The sequence below is a fragment of the Lepidochelys kempii genome, chromosome 4 (genome assembly GCF_965140265.1).
Source record: "Lepidochelys kempii isolate rLepKem1 chromosome 4, rLepKem1.hap2, whole genome shotgun sequence".
NCBI classification, from domain to species: Eukaryota; Metazoa; Chordata; order Testudines; family Cheloniidae; genus Lepidochelys; species Lepidochelys kempii.
The window spans coordinates 112,650,711-112,673,927 of NC_133259.1; the positions used below are offsets into that span (position 1 = coordinate 112,650,711).

Here is a 23,217-nt window from a genome sequence, read left to right on the forward strand (position 1 = left end):
TCAGATTTGTCCCCTAAAAAGAATGGCTCAGGTTTGGGAATCTCCCTCAATCCTCTGCAGTGTGAATACTAATGCAAAGAATTCATTTAGCTTCTCTGCAACAGCCTTTTCTTCCTTGAGTGCTCCTGTAGCACCTTGATCATTCAGTGGCCTCACTGACTGTTTGGCAGGCTTCCTGCTTCTGATGGACTTAAAAAAAATTGCTGTTTAGTTTGTGTTTCTTCTGCTAATTGCTCTTCACATTCTTTTTTGGCCAGAGCCTAATTATACTTTTACACTTGACTTACCAGAATTTATGTTCCTTTATATTTTCCTCAGCAGGATTTAGCTTCCAGTTTTTAAAAGATGTCTTTTTTGTCTTTAACTGCGTCTTTTACTCTGTTAGGCCATGGTGGCATTTTTTCTTTGGTGGTCTTATTGCTTTTTTAAATTATTATTTGGGGTATGCATGGTGTTTTTAAAACATTTCCATGCAGTTTGCAGCATTTCATTCTTGTGACTGTTCCTTTTTATTTCCATTTAACTACCCTCTTCATTTTTGTGTAGTTCTGCTTTTGGAAGTTCGATGCTACCGCGATGGGTTTACGTGGTATTTTCCCCCCTACACGGGTGTTAAATGTAATTACATTGTGATTGCTATTATCGAACGGCTCTGCTATATTCACCCCTTGGACCAAATCCTGGGCTCCACTTCAGACTTAATCAAGAATTGCCTCTCCCCTTGTGGGTTCCAGGACTAGCTGTTGCAAGAAGCAGTCATTAATGGTGTCTAGAAATTTTATTTCTGCATCCCATCCTGAGGTGACATGTAATCACAGTAAGCGCTTCTGCAGCTTCCATACTTCTGCTCTGTGCATCCATTCTAAGCTCTCCACAAATTTCTTTAGCATTGTTTTAGGGGGTGGACTTACTTTAATTGATTCTACACAGGCTACGGAGGCATTTCAGACAACTGCTGTAATGACAACCCCTCAGGCCTGTTTACAGTTCTTCAGCTATTCTGGCAGCTTGTACTTTAAATTCACAGGAAACATCCCTAGCAGCTAGCCTGAGTTTCTGCAGCTCCTTGAAGTCCTAGTGCTTGCCTCCTCTGAGGAGTCCTAGGGTGGCCTTGTACCATCTGTTCACTTGACACTCCATCCACTCCTATAACATTCTGATTTTTTTCCCCCAGTTCTAGCCACACACAGATTCACCCTTGAAACAACTTAACTAAAGGAGGAGATGGATTTCCCATCACTTTAAGTCTTTAAATCAAAATTAGGGGTAACATTTTCAAAAGCTTTTAAGTGATTTTGGAGCCTAAGTCACTTTTTAAAAAGTGATTTAGACACTTAGGAGCCAATGAGTCTTGGCTTTAGAAAAATTTACCTTAGTTGGCTTTCTAAAAGATAAGCTCTAGCTCAGTTCACATTGGCAACCCTTGATTAGGGGGTCAAATATTTTGTGATCCCCTTACAGTTACCCTTCAAGGTCAAGAATTTTCTGTCAGCATCTCAAAACACCCACACATTATATAGACTTTTATCCTTGTTACTGTAAATGTAAGAGTAAGGATGGGGGCAGGGGTTCAGGGAGCAAGATTTCCTTTGCTTTACATTGTAATACACATTTTAAACAGCTCATAACCTACCAGTTGAGTAACATTGCTCTAGCTCCATCAGAGGTTATAGGCTTGATGCAGGAATTACTGGGTGAAATAATCTCTGATCTCCTGCATAGCTCCTATGTTATGCAGGAGATCAGACATCATCATCATAATGGTCCTTACCGGCCTGAACAGAATTTTAGATTTTTAAACATCTAGCAAATCCCAGTCCCTGCCCAAGGAGCTTACAATCTACAAGACAAGCTATAATAGGCAGATATGACAAACAAATGCCCAAGTGGGGATTGGGAGAGACAGAATAACAAAAACAATAGATAGGTAGATAGGATGTATTCTTAGCCAGTCTGGGGCAGGGATTGTAACTCACCCCCAGGCTTGCTATCATCAGATTGCATGCATATGCACTTTCTGTGATTACACATGCAGTTGTCATCCTCCAAATTTGGCTCTTCCAGGTGAGCTGAAATACTTCATTTTAAAAAAATACATAAAAAAATCTGTTAGAGAGCCCAAATCTCCAACCTGTGTAACCCTTCTGCCAGGTACAGTCGACAGCAGTATTTAGGGGTTCCTCTTAGCAGTACAAAGCAGCACCAGCGCCAGCCAACACCACCCTGGGCACCTCTAAGAGACAGTACTTCCCCACTCACAAGCACCAAGGCTGTGTATTACCAAAGGGAAAGGAGCCAGCATGAATTTGGGAAAACACCACCAGCACGATTCAAAGTCATGGAACCGTCAGCAAACACCCAATCCACAGAAAACTGGGCCATGTCCTTTGCCTCAGTTTCCCACTTTGCAGTGTGAAAGTCCAGTGAACAAATAGCCCTTTGACACACCACTTCCCTTTCCCGCACCCCACTCGCAGCTGGTTGGCCTTGGTCAGCGTCAGACCCAGAGTTTAGAGGTGTGTTCTGAGGGGTTCACACCCCACCCTGAAAAGGGGCAGGGAGCAACAAGCAACGAGGCTCCCCTGCTGCCACTATCTCTGCTGCCACTATCTCTGCTGCCCCTGGCCTCTTGCTGGTGCTGTTATCTCGGTCGCCACTGGCTGCCCAGTGCCACCTTTGCTGCTTCTGCAATACTGTGTTCTGAGGTTCCTCCATTTAGTCCAGCTATCAGTGATTTCACTGGGTAGTGGAACTTCTCTGACGCTCCCTCTTCACTGTAACACTGTCCCCACACCACGTCAAACCCTTAGCTCACAGACCTGCTCATCAGCGAATTTAGCTCGAGTAATCACGGAAAGGAAACAAGGGGGCTCAGTTAAGTCTCATCAGTTCTATCTTTAAACACAGGAAAGGGAAGGGTTAAATAGTAGTTCTTCAGACACACTCCACAGCTTCTGAAAGAAACATCTCCGCCCACCTTACTTTCACCAGGATTTGGCTTCCCTACCCCCAGCTCAGCAAGTGCAATTCCATTTAGGGTGACCCCCTCAATCAGGGCATGGCAAGTACAATTCTGCTCCCCTTTACTCGTACAATAAGGATAACAAATTTCATTACCCCTGCCCTCAGTACTAAAGAGGATTATAACCCAAACCCAGCCAAAACTGAACATTTTGGAAAGGCAGTTCCGTCCGCTGGACACCTGGGCAGAGCAGGTGGGCCCCTGCAAATACTGTCTGCTCCTCTTTCCCCCAGTTCATCACTAGAAGTCAGGGGAGAGCGCATTCAGAGCTGCTTACACATACATAACAAGTCAATACATTTTTCAATAGGGCACTGTATGGCTTTTTACCAGCCTTGAGTCAGGTTCAGAGCTGTGTGCTCCCCTTGTAAAAGCTGATGACATCACTAGAGTCCTGAGGGGCTGGGGCTTCTAATACACTAAGGAACAGCATTTATACATGACTCCAGCTAAACCAAGTCCAAAGTGCGGTTCTTACCTGGTACAGCCCAGCCGTAGGAATGGCGGCCAAACTGAATTAGAACCACATTTTAAGACGTTTTAACACTTGTTTTTAACATAATTTGGCCCCTTCCACATTGGCTGGCCACACCATGGGAGGAACTGGTTTAGCTTGTACCATAGTAAATTCAATTTCTAAAAACACTGTGCAGGCCAGCTTATCACAGCGAGGGCTCATCATCAATCAGTGCGTGGAGCTGCAGCCCTCCTCTTGCTTCAGGTGTTAGGGATCTAATCAAGCATAGCAGGGGAATGGCAAATGTATTGCTTTTACTGCCAGTTGAGTAATGTAACTCTTTAATAATGGTTCAGTGCTGAAAGACCAGCATCTATTTTTCTAGATTTTTATTGTGACGGTCACATACATTATGCAATAATTTCTCTTTAAATGTCAAAGTTTATTAAAGTGAATGAAGAAGAAGAAATACAGGAAAGGGAAAATGGGTAACAATCACAGTCATAATAATCTGTCACCATTTCTAGTGAATAAACTTAAAGATGTCAAAATCAAGTACTTGTTTCTTGTTCAAAGCCCAAAGCAAGCAGAGATCTGGAATGTGGTTTTCTTTTGAGACAATGATAGTCTCACTCTATTCTTTTAATATAAATAAAAGCTGAGAATTGCTTTATAACGGGTTTAACTCTATTCTGCAAGGATTCCTCAGACTAAGGAAACAGGTAATGTAAGGCCATCTTTTAAAAAAAAAAATCCATTGAACTAGTGATAAAAATTCTTTCAACTGAATTTGAACTTAGCACTCTCTTCTGCCCCAAGTCTTGTATACGTATGAAACACACTTTACTAAGGCTGAATCAAAGTAAAGCGAGGATCTTGCATTCCTGGATACTGTGGAGAAGAGCCAGTGTTGCAATGGAGAGGCAAGGACCTACAGAGAAAGCAGAAGAGAGGGGCCTCTGAGGGTGGTCCAGCAGTGGTGGCTCACCACAACCATTAGGGCCTAGATAAGGGATTTGTAAACACTACCACTTCATGCTTTTTAATCTGGTAGGCCCGGTTGCCTCCCTGTTTGGCCTGCCTCATGCACTTTTTCCTGCTTCTTGTGCTTCAATTTATTGTGGTCTTCTAGGGTTGTCTAAGATCCCATTCCATAATATTTAACTTGGTAGCACACTACAGAAAAATTCATATACAAGGGGAAACAGAGGAAAGCCAGGGCCAGTCCTCATCCCCACAAATCCTCAGTTCCTGTGCCTGCTAGACCCACTGATCGCCAGCATTGGCCCCCCAGATAGATTTGTAGAAATAAGTTATATTGGCAATGGGTGCCCTGACAGCCAGGATATAGACCCACCGGTCAATGGGATCTGTGGTTAATCTACCACTGTTTGGATGTGTTCTGAAATGTAAAGGGACTCAGGCACTGACTCCATGGGTGCTCCGGGGCTGGAGCACTCACGGGGAAAAATTTGTGGGTGCTCTGCACCCACCGGCAGCGAACGTGGCATGCTCAGGGGAGGAGGCAGGGAAAAGGCGGGGCTGGGGCGGGGATTTGTTGAAGGAGTCGGAATAGGGGCAGGGAAGGGGCAGAGACTTTGGGAAAGGGCTTGGAATGGGAGCGGGGCCTCATGGAAGGAGTGGAGTGAGGACGGGGCTGGGGGCAGAAGGGGGTTGAGCACCCAGGGGAAAAAGAGGGGAAGTCGGCGCCTATGAAGGGACTCCAGAGAATTTCTCTGTAGTCCTGGAGACCAGTTTGAAGCTGATCTTGGCAGCCCTGCTCAAGACAGCTGGAATCCCTGACATGGTAGGAAGTGAAGGCATCAAGGACTGGTTGAACTGGAGATGTGAATCTTCCCGGGCACTAAGTGAAGTGGATTGAAATAGTCAAATAAAAATGTTACATTCCAATCCAGAGCAATTAAACTGGAAGTTACAGGCTGGGTGGTTTAAGCAGTGTTCTTTAATGCTTGCTCTTATGCTGAAGTGAAGGACAACGATTATTTGAAAAGAGACTGATGTTACTTACCTTACAGGAAGAGTTTATGAAGGTTCCAAACTGATCCAACTGTATGTGTGTGTGTGCACAAGCCTGGATCCTTTAACCACAAATGTCCAGTGGGACTTCATCTGTGCCCTGCACCTCCTTGTATCCCCTAAAGCAAGAGTATAAAGCACAGAGCCACACTAATCACCACTCAGTTCCTTCACTAGTGCAGAAAATCCAGGAAAGGACTCCATGTAGGTGAGGAAGGAAGGCTGGTCTGGGAGCCAGGTGGACAAAGGCATTTCGCAGACCTCCAGTTACTATGAAGTAAGTAGCCTCTCTTTCTCCTTTGAGAACTTGTTTGCCTATACTCTGCATTAACTCCTCATTGGTAACAGAACACTGGACATTTCATGTTCACATTGGTAGCAAACAAGTCTGATGAAGGAACTCCCCATTTTAGGAATACTTGCATAAGAATGTAACACAAGAATGGTCATACTGGGATGGGCCAATGGTCCAGCTAGCCCAGTATCCTGTCTTAGACAGCAGCCAGTGCCAGATGCTTCACAGAAAATGAAGAGAACAGGGCAATTTCAAGTGATCCATCCCCAGTTGTCCAGTCTCAGCTTCTGGCAATTGGAGGTTTAGGGAGACCCAGAGCTTGGGGGTTGCATTTATGATCATCTTGACTAATAGCCATTGAGGAACCTATCCTCCATGAACTTATCTAATTTTTTTTAAACACAGTTATCTTTTGGACTTCACAACATCTCCTGGCAATAAGTTCCACAGGTTAACTGTGCATTGTGTGAAAAAATACTTCCTTATGTTTGGTTTAAACCTCCTGCCTAGTAATTTCATCAGGTGACCCCTGGTTCTTGTGATGTGTAAAAGATTAAATAGCACTTCCCTGTTCACTTTCTCCACACCAGTCATGATTTTATAGACCTCTACCATGTCCCCACTCTTAGTTGTCTCTTTTCTAAGATGACCAGTCCCAGTCTTTTTAATCTCTCCTTGTAAGGAAGCTGTTCCATACCCTTCATCATTTTTGTTGCCCTTCTCTGCACGTTTTCAATTCTAATATATCTTTTTTGAGATGAGGTGACCAGAACTGCACACCGTATTCAAGGCATGGGTATACCATGGATTTATACAGTGGCATTATATTTTCTGTCTTCTTATCTCTTTCCTAATGGTTCCTACCATTCTGTAAGCTTTTTTGACTGCCATTGTACTGCCACTGAGTGGATGTTTTCAGAGCATTATCCATGACAGCTCCAAGATCTCTTGCTCTAGCTAATTTAAATCCTATCATTTTGTATGTACAGTTAGGATTATGTTTTCCAAGGTGCATTACTTTGTACTTATCTAAGCTGAATTTCATTAGCCATTGTGTTGTTTAGTCACCCCATTTTGTGAGACTTGTTTGTAACTCTTCAGTGTCAGTTTTGGAATTAACTATCTTGAGTAATTTTGTATCATCATCTGTAAATATTGCCACCTCATTGTTCAGGTCATTTATGAGTATGTTGAACAGAACAGGTCCCAGTACAGAAGACTGGGGAATCCCACTATTTATCTCTGTCCACTGGGAAAACTGACCATTTATTCTGGCCCTTTGTTTCCTACCTTTTCACCAGTTGATGTAAAGACCCCATTATTGAACCCAGGCCCACTGGCAGCATCCTTAGATGCTGTGCCACAGTTATACACTGCTGCCCCGACCAACAGCCCTAGTGCTAAAGGCCTACAGATCCACAGCAGTGACACTCCAGCCCCTGACTGGGTGGACAGGCAGCACGGCATTGAGTACCTGGACTATAAAAAGGCCCCAACTGGAAGAGGAAACTGTATGAGCAACAAACCATTGCCTGCTGCCTAGACCACCTTGCCTTGTCACTTTGCTACATTGACACCATGCTGCCTCCCTTGACCCTGCCTTGTTTCCCTGCTGCCATGTCTGACCTCACCTCCCCAACCCACTGACCCAGCCCTTTGAATTGGATCTTCCAGCTGCTGACCCCCGCAAGAACACTGACTTTTGCCCTGGGCTGCCTCTGAGATAGACTGATCTGTCAGCAACCCGACCATCCAGGCACACTTGACTACATGCTTTAGACTGTCTTCTAGCTCATCGGGCATTACAGTTACTGATCCATGAGAGAAGCTTCCCACTTATCCTATGACTGCCTACTTTACTTAAGAGCCTTTGGTGAGAGACCTTATCAATGGCTTTCTGAAAGTCCAAGTACACTATATCTATTGGATCATCCTTGTCCACATGCTTGTGGACACCCTCTGAGAATTCCAATAGATTGGTGAGGTATGATTTCCCTTTACAAAAGCTATGTTGACTCTTTCCGCAACATATCATGTTCACCTACTTGTCTGATAATTTTATTCTTTACTACAGTTTCAACCAACTTGCCTGGTACTGAAGTTAATCTTACTAGCCTGCAAATGTTATCTCTGAAACCATTTTTAAAAGTTGACGTCACATTAGCTATCCTCCAGTCATCTGGTACAGAGGCTGATTTAAGCAAGGGGTCATATACCGCAGTTAGTAACATAAGAACAGCCATACTGGGTCAGACTAAAGGTCCATCTAGCCCACTATCCTGTTTTCCAACAGTGGCCAACGCCAGGTGCCCCAGAGGGAATGAACAGAACAGGTTATCATCAAGTCATTCATCCCCTGTCACCCAATCTCAGCTTCTAGTAGTCCTGCAATTTCACATTTGAGTTCTTTCAGAACTCTTGGGTGAATACCATCTGGTCCTGGTGACTTCTTATAGTTTAATTTATCATTTTTTTTCCAAAGCCCATCTTCCCCCCACCCCCACCACACACACACACTGATACCTTGATCTGGGACAATTCCTCAGATTTGTCACCTAAAAGGAATGGCTCAGGTGTGGGAATCTCCCTCAAATTCTCTGCAGTAAAGATCAGTGTTGTGATAAATAAAGGGGGTTGCTCCCTTTTATGGACACCCAGCCAGCCAGTTAGCTACAAAATCCCTGTTAATAGCTATTCGCTAATTGCTTTACCTGTAAAGGGTTAAACAAGCCCTAGGTAAAACAAAGGGAGTGGGCACCTGACCAAAAGAGCTAATGGGAGGGCTAGAACTTTTTTGAATTGGGGAAAATACTTTCCCTTTCTCTGTTTGTTGTTGTTGTTCTCCAGACAGAGGGGACAGAGCAGGACAGGGCTGGAGTTATGCTTTAAAAGCTTTAAAACCAGGTATGAAAAAGCATCAAATCATACCTCAAACCTACTTATCTGAAACCCCAGATATGTAAGTAAATCAGGGAATATCTAGGAAGACGTGATTAGGGTTATTTCTTATTGGCTTGTGGACTCCTCTGTGCTAACCCCAGATTTTTTATTTTTTTTTTTTGCTTGTAACCTTTAAGCTGAACCTCAAGAGAGCTATCTTGATGCTTAATTTTTGTAATTGTTTTTAAGATCTAGCAAAAAGCCTACGTTCCAGATATATTTTTTCTTTCTTTTTGTTTTTAGTAAAATTTACCTTTTTAAAGAACAGGAGTGTTGTTTTTTTTGTGTGTCCTAAGAGGTTTGTGCAGATGTTGTTTAATTAGCTGGTGGCAACAGCTGATTTCCTTTGTTTTTCTCCCTCAGCTCTTCCCTGGAGGGGGCAGGGAAAGGACTTGAGGGTACCCCACAGGAAGGGATTCTCAAGTGCGCCTTTCTGGATTCTCTAAAAAAGGGGGGTTATTTGCACTTGGGTGGTGGCAGCATCTATCCATCCAAGGTCAGAGAAAAACTGTAACCTTGGGAGTTTAATACCAGCCTGGAGTGGCCAGTATTGATTTTTAGAATCCTTGCGGGCCTCCACCTTCTGCACTCAAAGTGCCAGCGTGCGGATTCAGCCTTGACGAATGTAAATAATTCATTTAGCTTCTCCGCAATGGCCTTGTCTTCCTTGAGTGCTCCCGTAGCACCTCAATCATTCAGTGGCCCCACTGACTGTTTGGCAGGCTGCCTGCTTCTGATGGACTTAAAAAAAATTGCTGTTTAGTTTTTGTGTCCTTAGCTAGCTGCTCTTTCATTATTTTATTTTTTTGCCTGCCTGATCATACTTTTACAATTGACTTGCCAAAGTTTATACTTTTCATTTTCCTAGCTAGGATTAAACTTCCACTTTTTTTTGAAGGATGCCTCTTTGCCTCTAACTGCCTCTTTTACTCTATTATTTAACCAGGGTGGCATTTTTGGTCCTCTAACTGTTTTTTTTCTTGTAGTTTGGGTATACATTTAGTCTCAGCCTTTATTATAGTGTTTTTAAATGATATCCATGCAGTTTGCAGGCATTTCACTCTTGGGACTATTCCTTTTCATTTCCATTTAACTACCCTCCTCATTTTTTCATTTTTGTGTAGTTCCCCGTTTTGAAGTTAATGCTACTGTGGTGGGTTTCTTTGGCATTTTTCACTCTATGGGGATGTTAAATTTAATTACATTATTGTTGCTATTACTGTATCTAGATTTCTAATAATTAAATCCCCCATTACTATTACCTAGTTCTTCCTAGAAACTGGGATTCATGCCCCAGGAGCAAGTATTCTCAGTGTGAGAGGATACAATGACATCACCTGGAAGGAGGGTCCCAACTACAGGATTGTTTCCCTTTGCTCCAGCTTGATCTTCTCCTTCCCTGAGACTTTCATCCTCCTCAACAGCACAAAGGCTGTCTGACTGGAGGTGAGACTGCTCTATTGGGTCCCTGAAAGTCTCCGTGTACCTCTCTATCTCCCTTAGGTCCGCCAGTTCAGTGACTTTGGTCTCAAGAGCCCATATGGTCTCTCTCTGAAGGCCATGAGTTGTTCACTACAATTACCTGCTTGGTGGGCAGGTGATAGAAGTGCTGCATTCAGCACAATAAACTGGATAACCCCTTGTCAAGGTTCCTTCCCCACTCTGAATGCTAGGGTACAGATGTGGGGACCTGCATGAAAACCTCCTAAGCTTACTTTTACCAGCTTAGGTTAAAAGTTCCCCAAGGTACAAACTATTTTACCTTTTCCCCTTGGACTTTAGCTGCCACCACCAAACGTCTAACCAGGTTTATTTTATTAGGAAAGAGCCTGTCTGGAAATGTCTTTCCCCCCAAAACCCTCACCAAAACCTTGCACCCCCCTTCCTGGGGAATGTTTGATAAAAATCCTCACCAATTTGCATAGGTGACCACAGACCCAAACCCTTGGATCTTAAGAACAATGAAAAAAGCATTCAGTTTCTTAAAAGAAGAATTTTAACAGAAGAAAAAGTAAAAAAGAATCACCTCTAAAATCAGGATGGTAAATACCTTACAGGGTAATTAGATTCAAAACATAGAGAATCCCTCTAGGCAAAACCTTAAGTTACAAAAAGACACAAAAACAGGAATATCCATTCCATTCAGCACAGCTTATTTTCTCAGCCATTTAAAGAAATCATAATCTAACACATATCTAACTAGATTACTTACTAAATTCTAAGACTCCATTCCTGTTCTGTCCCTGGCAAAAGCATCACACAGACAGACCCAGACCCTTTGTTTCTCCCCCCGTCCAGCTTTGAAAGTATCTTGTCTCCTCATTGATCATTGTGGTCAGGTGCCAGCGAGGTTATCCTAGCTTCTTAACCCTTTACAGGTGAAAGGGTTTTTCCTCTGGCCAGGAGGGATTTTAAAGGTGTTTACCCTTCCCTTTATATTTATGACACCCCTACTCTGCGGCTGGACTACTGCCTGCATTATTTTTACTCTTGAAGGGTTTTTTGTGTGTTTGTTTGCTTGTTTTGGGGGAAGGGGTGTTATTGGCCTAAGTTTTTAGAGTATGTTTGTTATATGTATCTGCCCCATACTCCCCTTTTAAACTGCCTTGCAAAACTCCCCTGTTTGCTGCTCCTATTCGCTACCTCCTCTGGTCACGTAGGAGCTGGCTTTTTAAAAATCTATTTTCCCTGAGTTAATCTTGCTTGTCAAGAGATCCTTAAGGTTTTAGAGATCAAAGGATAGCAGGCTAGAGCCTCATTAGTAAGATCTCAGAGTATGTCTACACAGCAAAGAAAAACCTGGAGGTGAAGAACGTGTAACACACTGTAACCAGATCCTGGATCTTTTGGATAATTTCTTGCAATCAGTATGCACTTACAAGGGGTAGCCACTGGTGGATCTTGGACTCTTTTGTTGTTATTGTCTGTGTATTTATTACTGAATATGAATATTAAAGATGATGCAAAACTGAATCTGAGGTGATTACAAGACTGACCAGAATACTTAGCATCTTTCATACAAAAATCTGAAATCCCCTTACAAACATTAATTAAACTTCATAACACCTTGTGAGATAGGCAAGTCCAGTATTAATTTACTTGTTTTACTTACAGGTAAAATAAGGTAAAGACCAGTTAAATTATTATGCCATGGGAAAAACTCCCGTCGGCTTTAATTACATAACTAACTGTCATAGGAGAAAGACGTATTCTCCTTCAGAATATAGAAGACAAATATAAAAGAAAGATGAAGGTGAGCCATTAATTGATTGTAGCAATAGAAACAAAGAGGAAAGAAGACTGACTTCAGTGGGAGTTTTGCCTAACTAAAGACTGTAGCATCATCAGACTAACAAGAACATTTTTGATAGCATAAGAGCCTTGCATAGGACAAATGAATTTCCTTTAATGCAGTGGGGATACATTAAAATTTGAAAGCCTTAATAAATGATATGGAGGAGGTGTTGCCCAGTGGGTACAGTAGATACTGGAAGCCATTCCATTCTTGACGGTCACATACTTGATGTATGACTTTGGACAAGTCTTTTAATAGCATTGGCCTGCTAAACCCAGGGTTGTGAGTTCAATCCTTGAAGGGGCCATTTAGGGATCAGGGGGCAATAATTGGGGATTGGTCCTGCTTTGAGCAGGGGGTTGGACTAGATGACCTCCTGAGGTCCCTTCCAACCCTGAGATTCTATGATTCTAATCTGTCAGTGCCTCAGTTGCTCTACTGTTAAAATGGGAATAATTATACAAACCCTTCTTTAAAGCATCTTGAGACCTACAGATGGAAAGTTAAGTCCAGAAGCAAAGTCTTGTAATATATTATTTCATAAAAGGGCTATAAAGCTTAATTACTATTTACAAGGGGCTCCCAGATCTTCGGATAAGCATGCTATGTTGTTATTATTAACAATTATAGCCAAACTTCTGAAAGATTTACAGAGGGTAACAGAGAAATATGTCAGAAGATACATCAATTCATTCCAGTACTAGGGGCAATACGTGAGGGGAAAAGGCTGACTAGAATGAGAGTTTTGCCTGAACATGTAATGAAGAATTGGGCCCTTAGTGAGTCAATATCTCATTGAGTTTCAGTAACACTGTATAAGTAGCGGAAGTAAACGTGCATCTCTATTTTTTCCTGGGAGTTATTCAGATAATTTTAACGAAGTATTTTCTTTGTCTCCTTTTCATGGGCAGGGGGAGGGGTGCATTAAGGGAGATTAACTGTGAAGCCATTTGCAAAGTGCTGACATTGTGGGTTTTTTCAGTATTTTGCATGCCAGGATTCCACTTTTTACTCCAAAGATGAGGTTACAACATGAGTTTTAGTTTGTTTCCAGGAGCAGCGGCTATGAGCATTTAAATGGGGCCAGATAGAGTCACCCTGCAACTACTAGCAAGATTCAGACATTACTTTCAGTTTGGTTGTAAACTTCTATAGGAATGTTTGCATTTGTGTCTTCCAGTCTTAAAGGAACATAGCCTTTTCTCCATATAAGGAAAAGGAGAAGAGAAGCAGATTACAGTCCTACTATTAAAACCTACTAACGCTAATTTGGTAAGTATATTTTCAGCGGTTGATAAGTTTAAAATTTCTAATTTTTAATATTAAATTTGTGTTTCAAGTTTAATATTAAAAAGGAAAATACTTGCTTTGTTTAAATGTAATTCTAAAAATCATTAGAATCTTTCTATTAATATTAAGGAGCCTTTCCTGCAACCACTGAAGTAAATAAAACATACCACTGACAACAATGGCAGGAGCATAGGGTTCTTGCTTTTTTAAAAGCAATTTGAGCATGTTGGTACTGCAACCATTAATCATGCAAGAAGACCCACTAATACACAAGTAAGAAATCTTTGTTGTAACTTACTTAAATAATATACATACTACAATCACCATGCATTTCAATGTGAGATTCATCTGGAAACATGACTTTCTTATAAAATGTAATCCTATCCTATTCAGAAGAGGCTGACCTGATGGTTTCTTGTGAAATTAGTTTTCTGTCCAGAACCCTTTACTGCAGAACCTTAAAGGAACACAGTCATAATAAAAATTATGTACTACTAGGTCAGTGGCTCTCAACCTTTCCAGGCTCCTCTACCCCTTTCAGGACTCTGATTTGTCTTGTGTACCCCCCAAGTTTCACCTCACTTAAGAACAACTTGCTTACAAAATCAGACATAAAAATACAAAAGTGTCATAGCCCACTATTACTGAAAAATTGCTTACGTTCTCATTTTTACTATTAATTATAACAATAAATCAATTGGAATATAAATATTGTACTTACATTTCAGTGTATAGTATATAGAACAGTATAAACAAGTCACTGTCATATGAAATTTTAGTTTCTACGGACTTTGCTAGTGCTTTTTACGTAGCCTTTTGTAAAACTAGACAAATGTCTAGGTGAGTTGATGTACTTCCTGGAAGGCCTCTATGTACCCCTAAGGATTTGTGTATCCCTTGAAAAGAATCACTGTACTAGATCATCCCCTCCACTCAGGTTTCAGAGTAACAGCCATGTTAGTCTGTATTCGCAAAAAGAAAAGGAGTACTTGTGGCATCTTAGAGACTAACCCTCCACTCAGAGTCAGAAGTGGCCTTTCGTCCCCAAGCCCCATGGAAGACCTTCCATGAGGCTCGGTAGGGATCCATACGTATACAATCAGAAGGCGGTAAACTGGGAGTAGGGTTTGGGAGACAGCTGCTCTTCAGGGGAAATCTCACCTCAAATTAACGATCCCTGGGCAGAATTACTTAGGGACTGTCCCCCTCCATGCTTTGGAACCACCACGGATGAAGGGAGAGTACTTGGCAGCACATCTCAGTTGCAACTGTGCTTCCATACGGACTGGGAAAGGAAGCCAGTGGAGAAGCACAAGCATTCACTGAGGATGTTCCTGGCCTCTGGAATTCCTGAGATCTGCATGGGTCTTGGGAAACCCACTGGGTTTGGGGGAACAAATCCCCAACCGGTTCCCCAGGTGGCCAAACCATACCTCCCCAAAGGAGCAATGCCAGGGAAACTCTACAAGGTTTCCTGTCCCTATACTGTTTATTTCCAGGTAAAGGATGATGTAGGTCCATTGTAAAACATTATCTGTGAGACTCATAGCACCTTACCGTTTTTAAACAGAATAATGTTAAACATCTAATTTGCTTTTCCTCCATTTATGCAATCTATTTGTGTATGTATTTATTTCCTTTGCATTTCACTTACCTTGGACAGCGAAAACAAGCAGGTCATTTCTGTTTGGGTTTCCAATGCCTCAGGGGATTATTTGTTTAAAAAGAAAAAAAAATATTTACATTTTAAAGCCATTTACACAACTGTATTAATAGGAAGGACCCCAGGCTAAAAGAAGTAGGCCCTGTGCAAGTATGTAGTAAAAGACATTTAAGGCAGCAGCTGAAAATGGGCTAGGAGCCTGGACATGAACCTATACACAGGTTTCTGATTAGTGGGTAAAGACTTTTAGCTACTCAGTGGATTCCAGACTGCTTCCCATGCTATGTAATAATTATGAGTAGTATTATTTTCCCCATTCCACTATGGGTGCTTTCATGTGACCCTCTCTAACGCAGGGCTAGTTAGTGCTCCTCAAATGCAGGCATGTTGGATAAATCCGGCTCACTTTACGCAAGTATCCCCATCGAAGTTAAGGAATGCTTAAGTGATGAAGGTGAGAAACAATTGACCAGATAGTTTTATGCCTTACTTATGTCACATTTCAGGAAGTATGCACTTTGATCATTCTCCAGCTCATACCATTTTGTCTCCCTGAGATGGCTTGTAGGCCATCATTCTGAGTCTGAGCCTACTTTCTCTTCTGTCCTAGAGGAAAGACTCCCAGCTTAAGAAAGGAGCAATTCATCTGAAATAAGGACACTTCTAACTACTCAGTAGGCAGTTTAAAGGAAAAATACCTGGTTTCTCCCAGGTCTCTGATATAACTCAAGTTTGGACCCAGCAGATTACACTAGTTAATTCTGAGCCCTATCCTGTTACCTTTACTCACACTGGTCATCTTTACTCTCTCACACCAGTTTCTACTGAATTCATCATCTAAATTTTCCAAAACTTGTTTTTAAAACTTACATTAAAAATATATCAGCACTGCACCAACTAACAGGCACGTCCTTCAGAGCATAGATTTTGTTGCCGAATGCTAGACTGCTGCGGTGTTCCTAAACTATTTTTCTGTTTAATTAATAATCAGGATCCAGATTGTTTTCAGACGAGTTACTTAAGGGAGCAGCAACACAGCCATGAGAGAGTGAGGTACTGATACAGAACTGCCTCTAGGTGGCGCACACCGTCTATTTGTAGTTGTAGACCTGTCTACAATTGTGTTTTTACGGTTCTTAATATTTAAGATCTACTATCCGAACGCTATTTTTCCTCATATTTCTTGACGTGATCTGAGAAGACAGAGAACAAAAACTGTAGGGAAAAATAGACGATCGTTTCGCTTAAATTAATATGTAAAAGTTTCTGATACAGGAGATAAAGAGATGGAGCCGTAAAAATTAAGCCCAAATAGAAGAATACAAAATAATTTCGTGTGAAGAACTAACAGGCAGATCTAAAGCATCACACTTTTAAAATAGATATATAATATACACAAAGATTTGCTCTCTGCAAGTCAGCTATAAAAAATGGCAACTCAAACAAAATACTTGTTTTCTATTTTTAACGGGAAATCAAGTCCTATAAAACACTTACTGATGGATTGAGGGAGATGTGGAAATTGTCACTTCCGGGACATTCGTATGTTACACTCTGACCTATCAATTAAACAACATTGTAAATCTTTCTTTATTGCGTACCTTTCTTCTACAGAGGAGATTTATATATATATTCTCTTTCTCTCTCAGATATGATCAGAGAGTAATTATTCGTAAGAGTCCTGGTCTTTTGGTGAATAATTCGATCGTGCGGTTGTAAATGGTGAGTTCAGGTTACTACTGGAAGCAATTTATCTCTGCAAAACAATAAGACAATTTGTAAAGGAAAGCAGCAAATATGGTTAGATCTACAAGATTGTTTCTGTGCAGAATGCATGGCTCTGGGCGGGGGGGGGTGGGGGGAAACATGTTATTTCTCGGTATCCAGAGGCATTTCACTGGACCATTAAAAAAACCTGACTTTTTAAAAAACGATTTTAGCAAACTATTAAGTCAGCCCTGCATCTGATAAGAAGGCTCGGGGCTGTTGATAATTAGAAGAGATTATTTGTAACGAATCATGACAAAATTTGTGGAGGGGGGAAATGGCCTTTTGCAAGTCAGAATACAAGCGATTTCTGGCACAGCCTTTCCAATCAGCTGCAGTGAATTTGTATTGCAGACAAGCGATCCTCTCTCTTCCTTCCCTCGCCAGCCGGATTAACTCTGGGTCTCCCTAACTTTGCTCTGGTGGGATGTCTGGTGCGGGGCAGGGGTACGCAGGGCTGCCTGGGAGACCCCCAAGTACAGACTCTCGCCCTGGGAATGCTCGGCTCTGAGTTCGGGCAGCGCGGAAGCCGGCAGCCTGGCGTTTGGGCCCCGGTGGCACTTGCGCTTACAGGTCACAAATTAGCCTCTGGATGGCAGAGCAAACAAACCGAGCGGCTCCGCGGCGCTGGGCGTCCTGCTGCCCGCTGGCTGGCCAAGCGACGGGCGGCGGCGGAGCTGCGCCTGCCGCTCAGCCCAGCGAGGAGCCCGGACCACCCAGTCGGTCCCGCCGCCGCCAGGCCTGGAGCAACCGGCCTGGCCCGGCCTCAGGCTCCCCGTACACTCCGTCTTCCTTCCCCCTGTTCTCCGGCGCTCGCTGCCCGACCTCCTCGCCCAGGGACTGTCCTCGGGGCCGGAGAGGGCACCGCCAGCGCTGGCGGGGCTCCGTGGGGGCAGCCTGGCGAAGAAGAATCGCAGCCCTTGCGAGCTAACCCCCCGGGGGGGGGGGGGGGGTCCAGCCGTGTAGACTCGAACGAAGGCGCGTAAATCGGAGCGGCGGCTCTAGGGACGCCCGGAGCCTGGCCTGGGAGCTCCGCCGTGCCGCCTCGCTCCGCACGCGGGCCCCCCGAAAGTGCCGGCCCTGCTCCCCGCGCGCGCCAGGAAACGCAGGGCCCCAGCACGCCGCTCTGCGCCCCGAAAGCGCACTCCCCCTCCCCGTCCAGGTCACCTACGCCAAGTGCCTGCATCTGTGACTCAGGGTGAGCCTCAAAACCCCCGGCGTGTGGGTGTCTCTCTCTCTTACACCCACGCGCATTTCTGCTTCCACGAATCCACCCCACACTCCCAGCCGCTGTTAATCGGCCCTGTTACTCCTAAAGCTGCTCCTGGCACGGCTAGTATAAACACACCGCACAGCACCCAGAAGCTGCTTGCATGTTTACGGATAGTCACCTAAAGGTGTCGAGGGCTGCATATTTCACACACACACTCCCTCATATACTTCCTATATGTCTGTTACACTCCGCATTTCCCCCACCCCCAGTTTCCTTCGCATATCTCTTGAGCATACCCATGCACCTAGACACTACGTGCCAGAACTGATAACTAGCCAGGAGTTCATGGGAAACACAAGAAGAAGAAGAAGGAGCCCAAATAATATTTAAACTGGCTTTATTTGTTCCCAAGCTTTAATCATACCCACATTCGTCATATCAAAGACGCTTTTGGGTTTCTTTCCTACGCAGGGCACACCAGGTATTTTTTGCCGGAAATACTGAAGTTTTAGGAAATATTTTGATGGAGAATCGTTCATAATCAATCGGTTTCTTGGTCGAGTGTAAAATGACGCTGCTGCAGACAACAAAATAAAAAATGCGGAAGGTTTAGATGGGTTTATAAAAGAGGCGAGTAAAATCGTGTGTATTTATTTCACGTTAAAAACCGCCAGTTAGGTAACGAAAAATCTTGATATGATCTTTCTCATTGTATTGGCCCTCATCACCAAGCCCAAAACTCAGAGCTGTAGCACTGAGATTATAGTTTTCATTTACTTTATTAATACTCCAGTCGGGATTTTTCGATATTTTATTAGAGCAACAATATTTTTAAAGGCGAAAATAAAACATGATACTAGAGACACATTTGTTGTATATGTTTAAATGAGTAACATTTAGAAACTAAGTGTTGGTTTCATAGTTTCCAAAATGTTCCTGTTATTTAGAGTTATTTTATTTCCGTCAAATAGCGATTTAGAAGTAAGAACAGCTTTTAATCGCAGTAACAAAAAAAAAGACTTTAAAAGTCCCATTAGATTAAGATAATCATTAATATAAAACCATCAAATTGTAAATAACTAAAATATAAAAAAAACAACACCCCGCCTTGGAAAATTGTTGAAGAAATTTTGAGTGATCCCTATAAAGCAAGCAGCCCAAAGTCTGAAAGTTTTACTCCACAATATAAAGCTAAATAGCATACGCAGCTTTAATTCAAGGGCAGTTTTACAGTCCCTAACAGACTATGAAATAAATAATGTTAAAGACTCTTCCTAGAGAGCCGCATTTCAAAGGTTTCCTAATTTGGAACACTGTTTACGTTTCCATTGACTGTTTCAACTTTTAATTAAACCATATTTTAAAAGCGGGTCACTACATCGATTTCCTAATTTAACCAACACCTAGGAGGAGGGGAAAGCCCCCCGAAACTCTGAGAACTACTGATTCGGATTAAGTACATGGTTTTTCACAAGGAACCGGAGCATTTGTTTGGGGTGAAACCATAACATAGAAAGTCAGAGGATCGCGTACATTATAAATGGAAAACCGAGGCAATCCTTTGAGCCATCACGGGTTTAGAATGAAACGTTGAAGGGCTAATATAGTTCTGTAAACCCCTTAGGTTAGGGTACAGAAGGTCTATTCGTAGCGGGTAGATCGCGCTAGGCTTGAAGGGCGTCCGTGATACGGACAAGCAGCCCCCACCCCAGAGAGGAAGGGGTTAACTAGCCCACGTCCGACTCCCTTCAACTCGCCCAGTTCTGTCTGAAGATCAACAGCTTCCAGCTGTGGCGCGCCAATCAACGCCCACCCTGCGCGGAGCGCTGCCCAATGGGAAGGCTCGGGGTCGGGGCTGTCACTCATAGGTGAGGAATGACACCGGGGCTGGGAGAAAAAGGAGCAGGAAAGAGCAAAGGAACAGCTAGAGGCAGGAAAAAGTCCAGCGCCGCGCGGGACCCCGCTGCTGCTGCTGCTGCCGCCGCCGCCGCTGGGGAGAAGGAGCGAGGGAGGCTCAGGGGCAGCCCCCAGGCCAGGCAGCCATCCAGGCTCTTATGGGAGGGCTGCATGGGAACGGCGTATTAAAGCGTCCCCAGCCCCGCACCGCCGCTCGCTCTCTCCGGGCCGGGGAGCAGGGGCTGCAGCCGGGGGCGGCGATGAAGTCTCCCAGTTGAAGGAGCGGGATCCGGGCGGAGACTGGATCTGGCGCCGGGGCCAGGGCGGGCGCTGGTGCACCAGGGCGCTTCGGCAGCAGCCCTCGCTTCTGTGTCTCTTTCCCCGCTCCCCCGCGCGGCCCCCCGGGGCAGATGGCTGTCCGCAGCGGTAACGCCTTGACGCCTTTCTCCATCCAGGCCATCCTCAACAAGAAGGAGGAGCGCGCTCAGCACTTGGCGGGGCGGCCGCCGCCGGCCACCCCCACCACGCCGGCTTGCTGCTGGAGGCTGTTCGGCGAGAGGGCGGGCGCGGCGGACGAGGCTTTGCTGCCGGCCCGGGCCTGCCCCCGGGCTGCTACGGCGGTGGCGGCGGGGAGGACGATGGGAGCCCCGGCGGGCTGGGATTCGGACTCGGCCCTCAGCGACGACCACGAGGGCGAGAGGCGCTCGGAGGAGGAGAGCACCGGGGTGCCGCAGGGGCCGCCCGGCAACAGCGCCCGCTCCAGAGAGGCCCCTGGTCGGGGGCGGCCTGCGCGGGAGGCTCAGCCCAGGGATCAGGAGGAAGAGCCCCCGGGCCTCAGTGACAGCGAGATGTCGGCCAGCGTTTCAGGTACGCTTGTGGGGGGAGAGGCCAGGGGCCGAGGAGGACCCCCCCAGTGGCAGGCGGGTGGAGCCCTGATGCCTCCCCGCCCCAGTGCCGGCCGCTGAGCTCCATGCGCCTTAGAGAGCGGGGACTCCCGCTCCCCTGGGGTTTGCGATCAGCCCTCTGAGACCCTGGACACCCGGTTCCCTGTGTGCCCAGGTGCCCCGGACACTGGCGATGCCCAGCACCCTGATGCTTGGCCCAGACTCTCTGCGCCCACCAGTCCCCAGCTCCTGACGGTGGCCGAGCCCTGGCGTGGCAGGGTCTGTGATTACTGCCGGGCCCGTCCCCAAGGGCGAAGGAGAATCGGTCTGTCCAGAGCTCTCCCAAAGCGGGCGCTGGCTAGTGGTTGTAGCTCGGGCATCTCACAAGGAAGGAGAATCAGAATAGAGATTTTTTTTGGGGGGGGGGGCAGAAGGACTCAGAGAAAGCCCGTAATAGAGAGGGACAGAGCCTGGGGGTGAATGGGACAGCTACATAGATCAGTCACAATAACCAGCCACCGGCCACCAGCTTTGTAATCTGGAACTGCTGGTCAGACAAGTTGTTACAAAGATTCACCTGACTTGACGTTGGAAGAAGTTTCCTTTGTGCTAAAGGAAATAGAACCTCACCGCGCTTTGCATTGGGGGGCAAGCTCCCTGCTGGCGGCTGGAGGCCTCCCTGTGAGAAGTGAACTGTTTTCTAGCTGCCCTTTTACTCCCACAGGCCTTGGGTCAGAGGCGCTTCGCCCCCCCCCCACCCCAGGGATTTATTTATGTTTTAAAAGAATGGGTCAGGCAATTGACGACAAAGAATAAGGATGGCAAAGGAGGGAGCCATCCCCTTGGCCCCCGGGTGCCAGACAAGTCCCGATGACAGAGGTGGGAGGGGCAGAACAGTGCAATGAAAGGAGAGAAATGCAAAACCACAGGGGAAAGCAAGCCTGCTCTCTCTGATGTGCTCCCAAAAGATAAGCCATCCCACAAATACTCCCTAATTACTGATCACTAGCTGCCCTGCAAGCGCTTGTTCCTTATGAATGAGACGTGTGCACAGCCGAGTGTGTGTGAAAGGGCCTAGGAGCCCCTGGAGCTCTGCCTCAGTGAGGGTGGGAGGAGCTGTGCCAGCCTGTGACACCCCCCCGCCCAGCCCCGAGCGAGGGCTATCTGAGCGGGGCTGTGGCATATCCTAACATGTTCCCCGGCTAGGGGGTGCCCTGGTCCCCTAAGACACCCCTGGCCTGGGGGATGCAGCTTGGCCCTCTTTCTGGCTGCGTCTTCTGCCACCCTCCCTGCGGGGATGAAATGAGACCTATAAAGCAAGCAGTCCAAAGTCTTGAACTGTGCCTGCATAAGGAGGGGTGCAGTGCGGCCTACCCCTGAGCTGTGCCTGGCTGGGTTTGGGGGTGCATTGGTGCCTCAACCCCGAGCCGTGCCTCGCTGGGTTTGTGTGACCTTCCCCGTGAACCTGGCCTGCTGGGGGCCTAGGCCTGCCCTCTGAGCGGTGCCTAGGAGGCCGCACTGCGGGGGTGACGATCTCCCCTCGCCCCACTGTCCCTGGGTTTGGGTCGCTGACCTGCTCTGCCGCAGCCTGCCCTGTCTCTGATCTCGGCTGTTGCTCTCCCCCGCAGATCGCAGCCCGCCGGAGGAGGAGGACGGAGGCAGCAAGTGCGAGAAGCTGCTGGCCGGGGAGGAGGAGCAGGCGGCCCCCAAGCCGCGGAAGAAGCGCTCCCGGGCGGCCTTTTCCCACGCGCAGGTCTTCGAGCTGGAGCGCCGCTTCAACCACCAGCGCTACCTCTCGGGCCCGGAGCGAGCCGACCTGGCCGCCTCGCTCAAGCTCACCGAGACCCAGGTGAAGATCTGGTTCCAGAACCGCCGCTACAAGACCAAGCGGCGCCAGATGGCCGCGGACCTGCTGGCCTCGGCCCCGGCCGCCAAGAAAGTGGCGGTGAAAGTGCTGGTGCGGGACGATCAGAGACAGTATCACCCGGGGGAGATGCTGAGGCCGCCCTCGCTGCTGTCCCTGCAGCCTTCCTACTATTACCCCTACTACTGCCTGCCCGGGTGGGCCCTGTCCACCTGCTCCGCAGCCGCGGGGACTCCATGAGACTGACCAGCCTCAGCCCTCTCCGATCCAAAGCAACCCCGAGCCCCAGCTGCAGGACTGTATGCACCGGACAGTATTTATTATTATTATTATTTTTATTTTATTTGATTATTTTTATTATTGTTATTTGGGTAAATTCCCCCTCCCCCTCCTTTCCACGTTGTGACTTTTGCAAACTCCCCCTCCCCCCACCCCCCACCTCCCCAAGCCGAGGACTCTTCTAATTCGGCACGACTCGTTCATGGTATCCATGTTGTCACTCTATTCCGTGTAGACTTGCTTGTTTGTTTTTGTTTTGCTGATATTGTTGCTCCGGATTGATAGAGACCCGAATCTGGTGTGAGAGAAAGGAAA

General features: G+C 45.9%; 1 protein-coding gene across 1 annotated transcript; it reads left to right on the forward strand.

Moving 5' to 3' along the window:
• Nucleotides 1-20,285: 20,285 nt before the first annotated feature.
• NKX3-2 (NK3 homeobox 2) lies at nt 20,286-22,863 on the forward strand. Its single transcript, XM_073340127.1, has 2 exons — nt 20,286-20,742; nt 22,388-22,863. Exons 1-2 carry the CDS (start codon nt 20,286-20,288, stop codon nt 22,861-22,863), a joined length of 933 nt encoding a protein of 310 aa, XP_073196228.1.
• The last annotated feature ends 354 nt before the right edge of the window (nt 22,864-23,217 follow it).

Coding starts and splice junctions, on each gene's coding strand:
- NKX3-2 (XM_073340127.1), top strand. CDS start 20,286: ATGGCTGTCCGCAGCGGTAACGCCTTGACGCCTTTCTCCATCCAGGCC. Junction 20,743..22,387: donor GATGTCGGCCAGCGTTTCAG/GTACGCTTGTGG, acceptor TCTCCCCCGCAG/ATCGCAGCCCGCCGGAGGAG.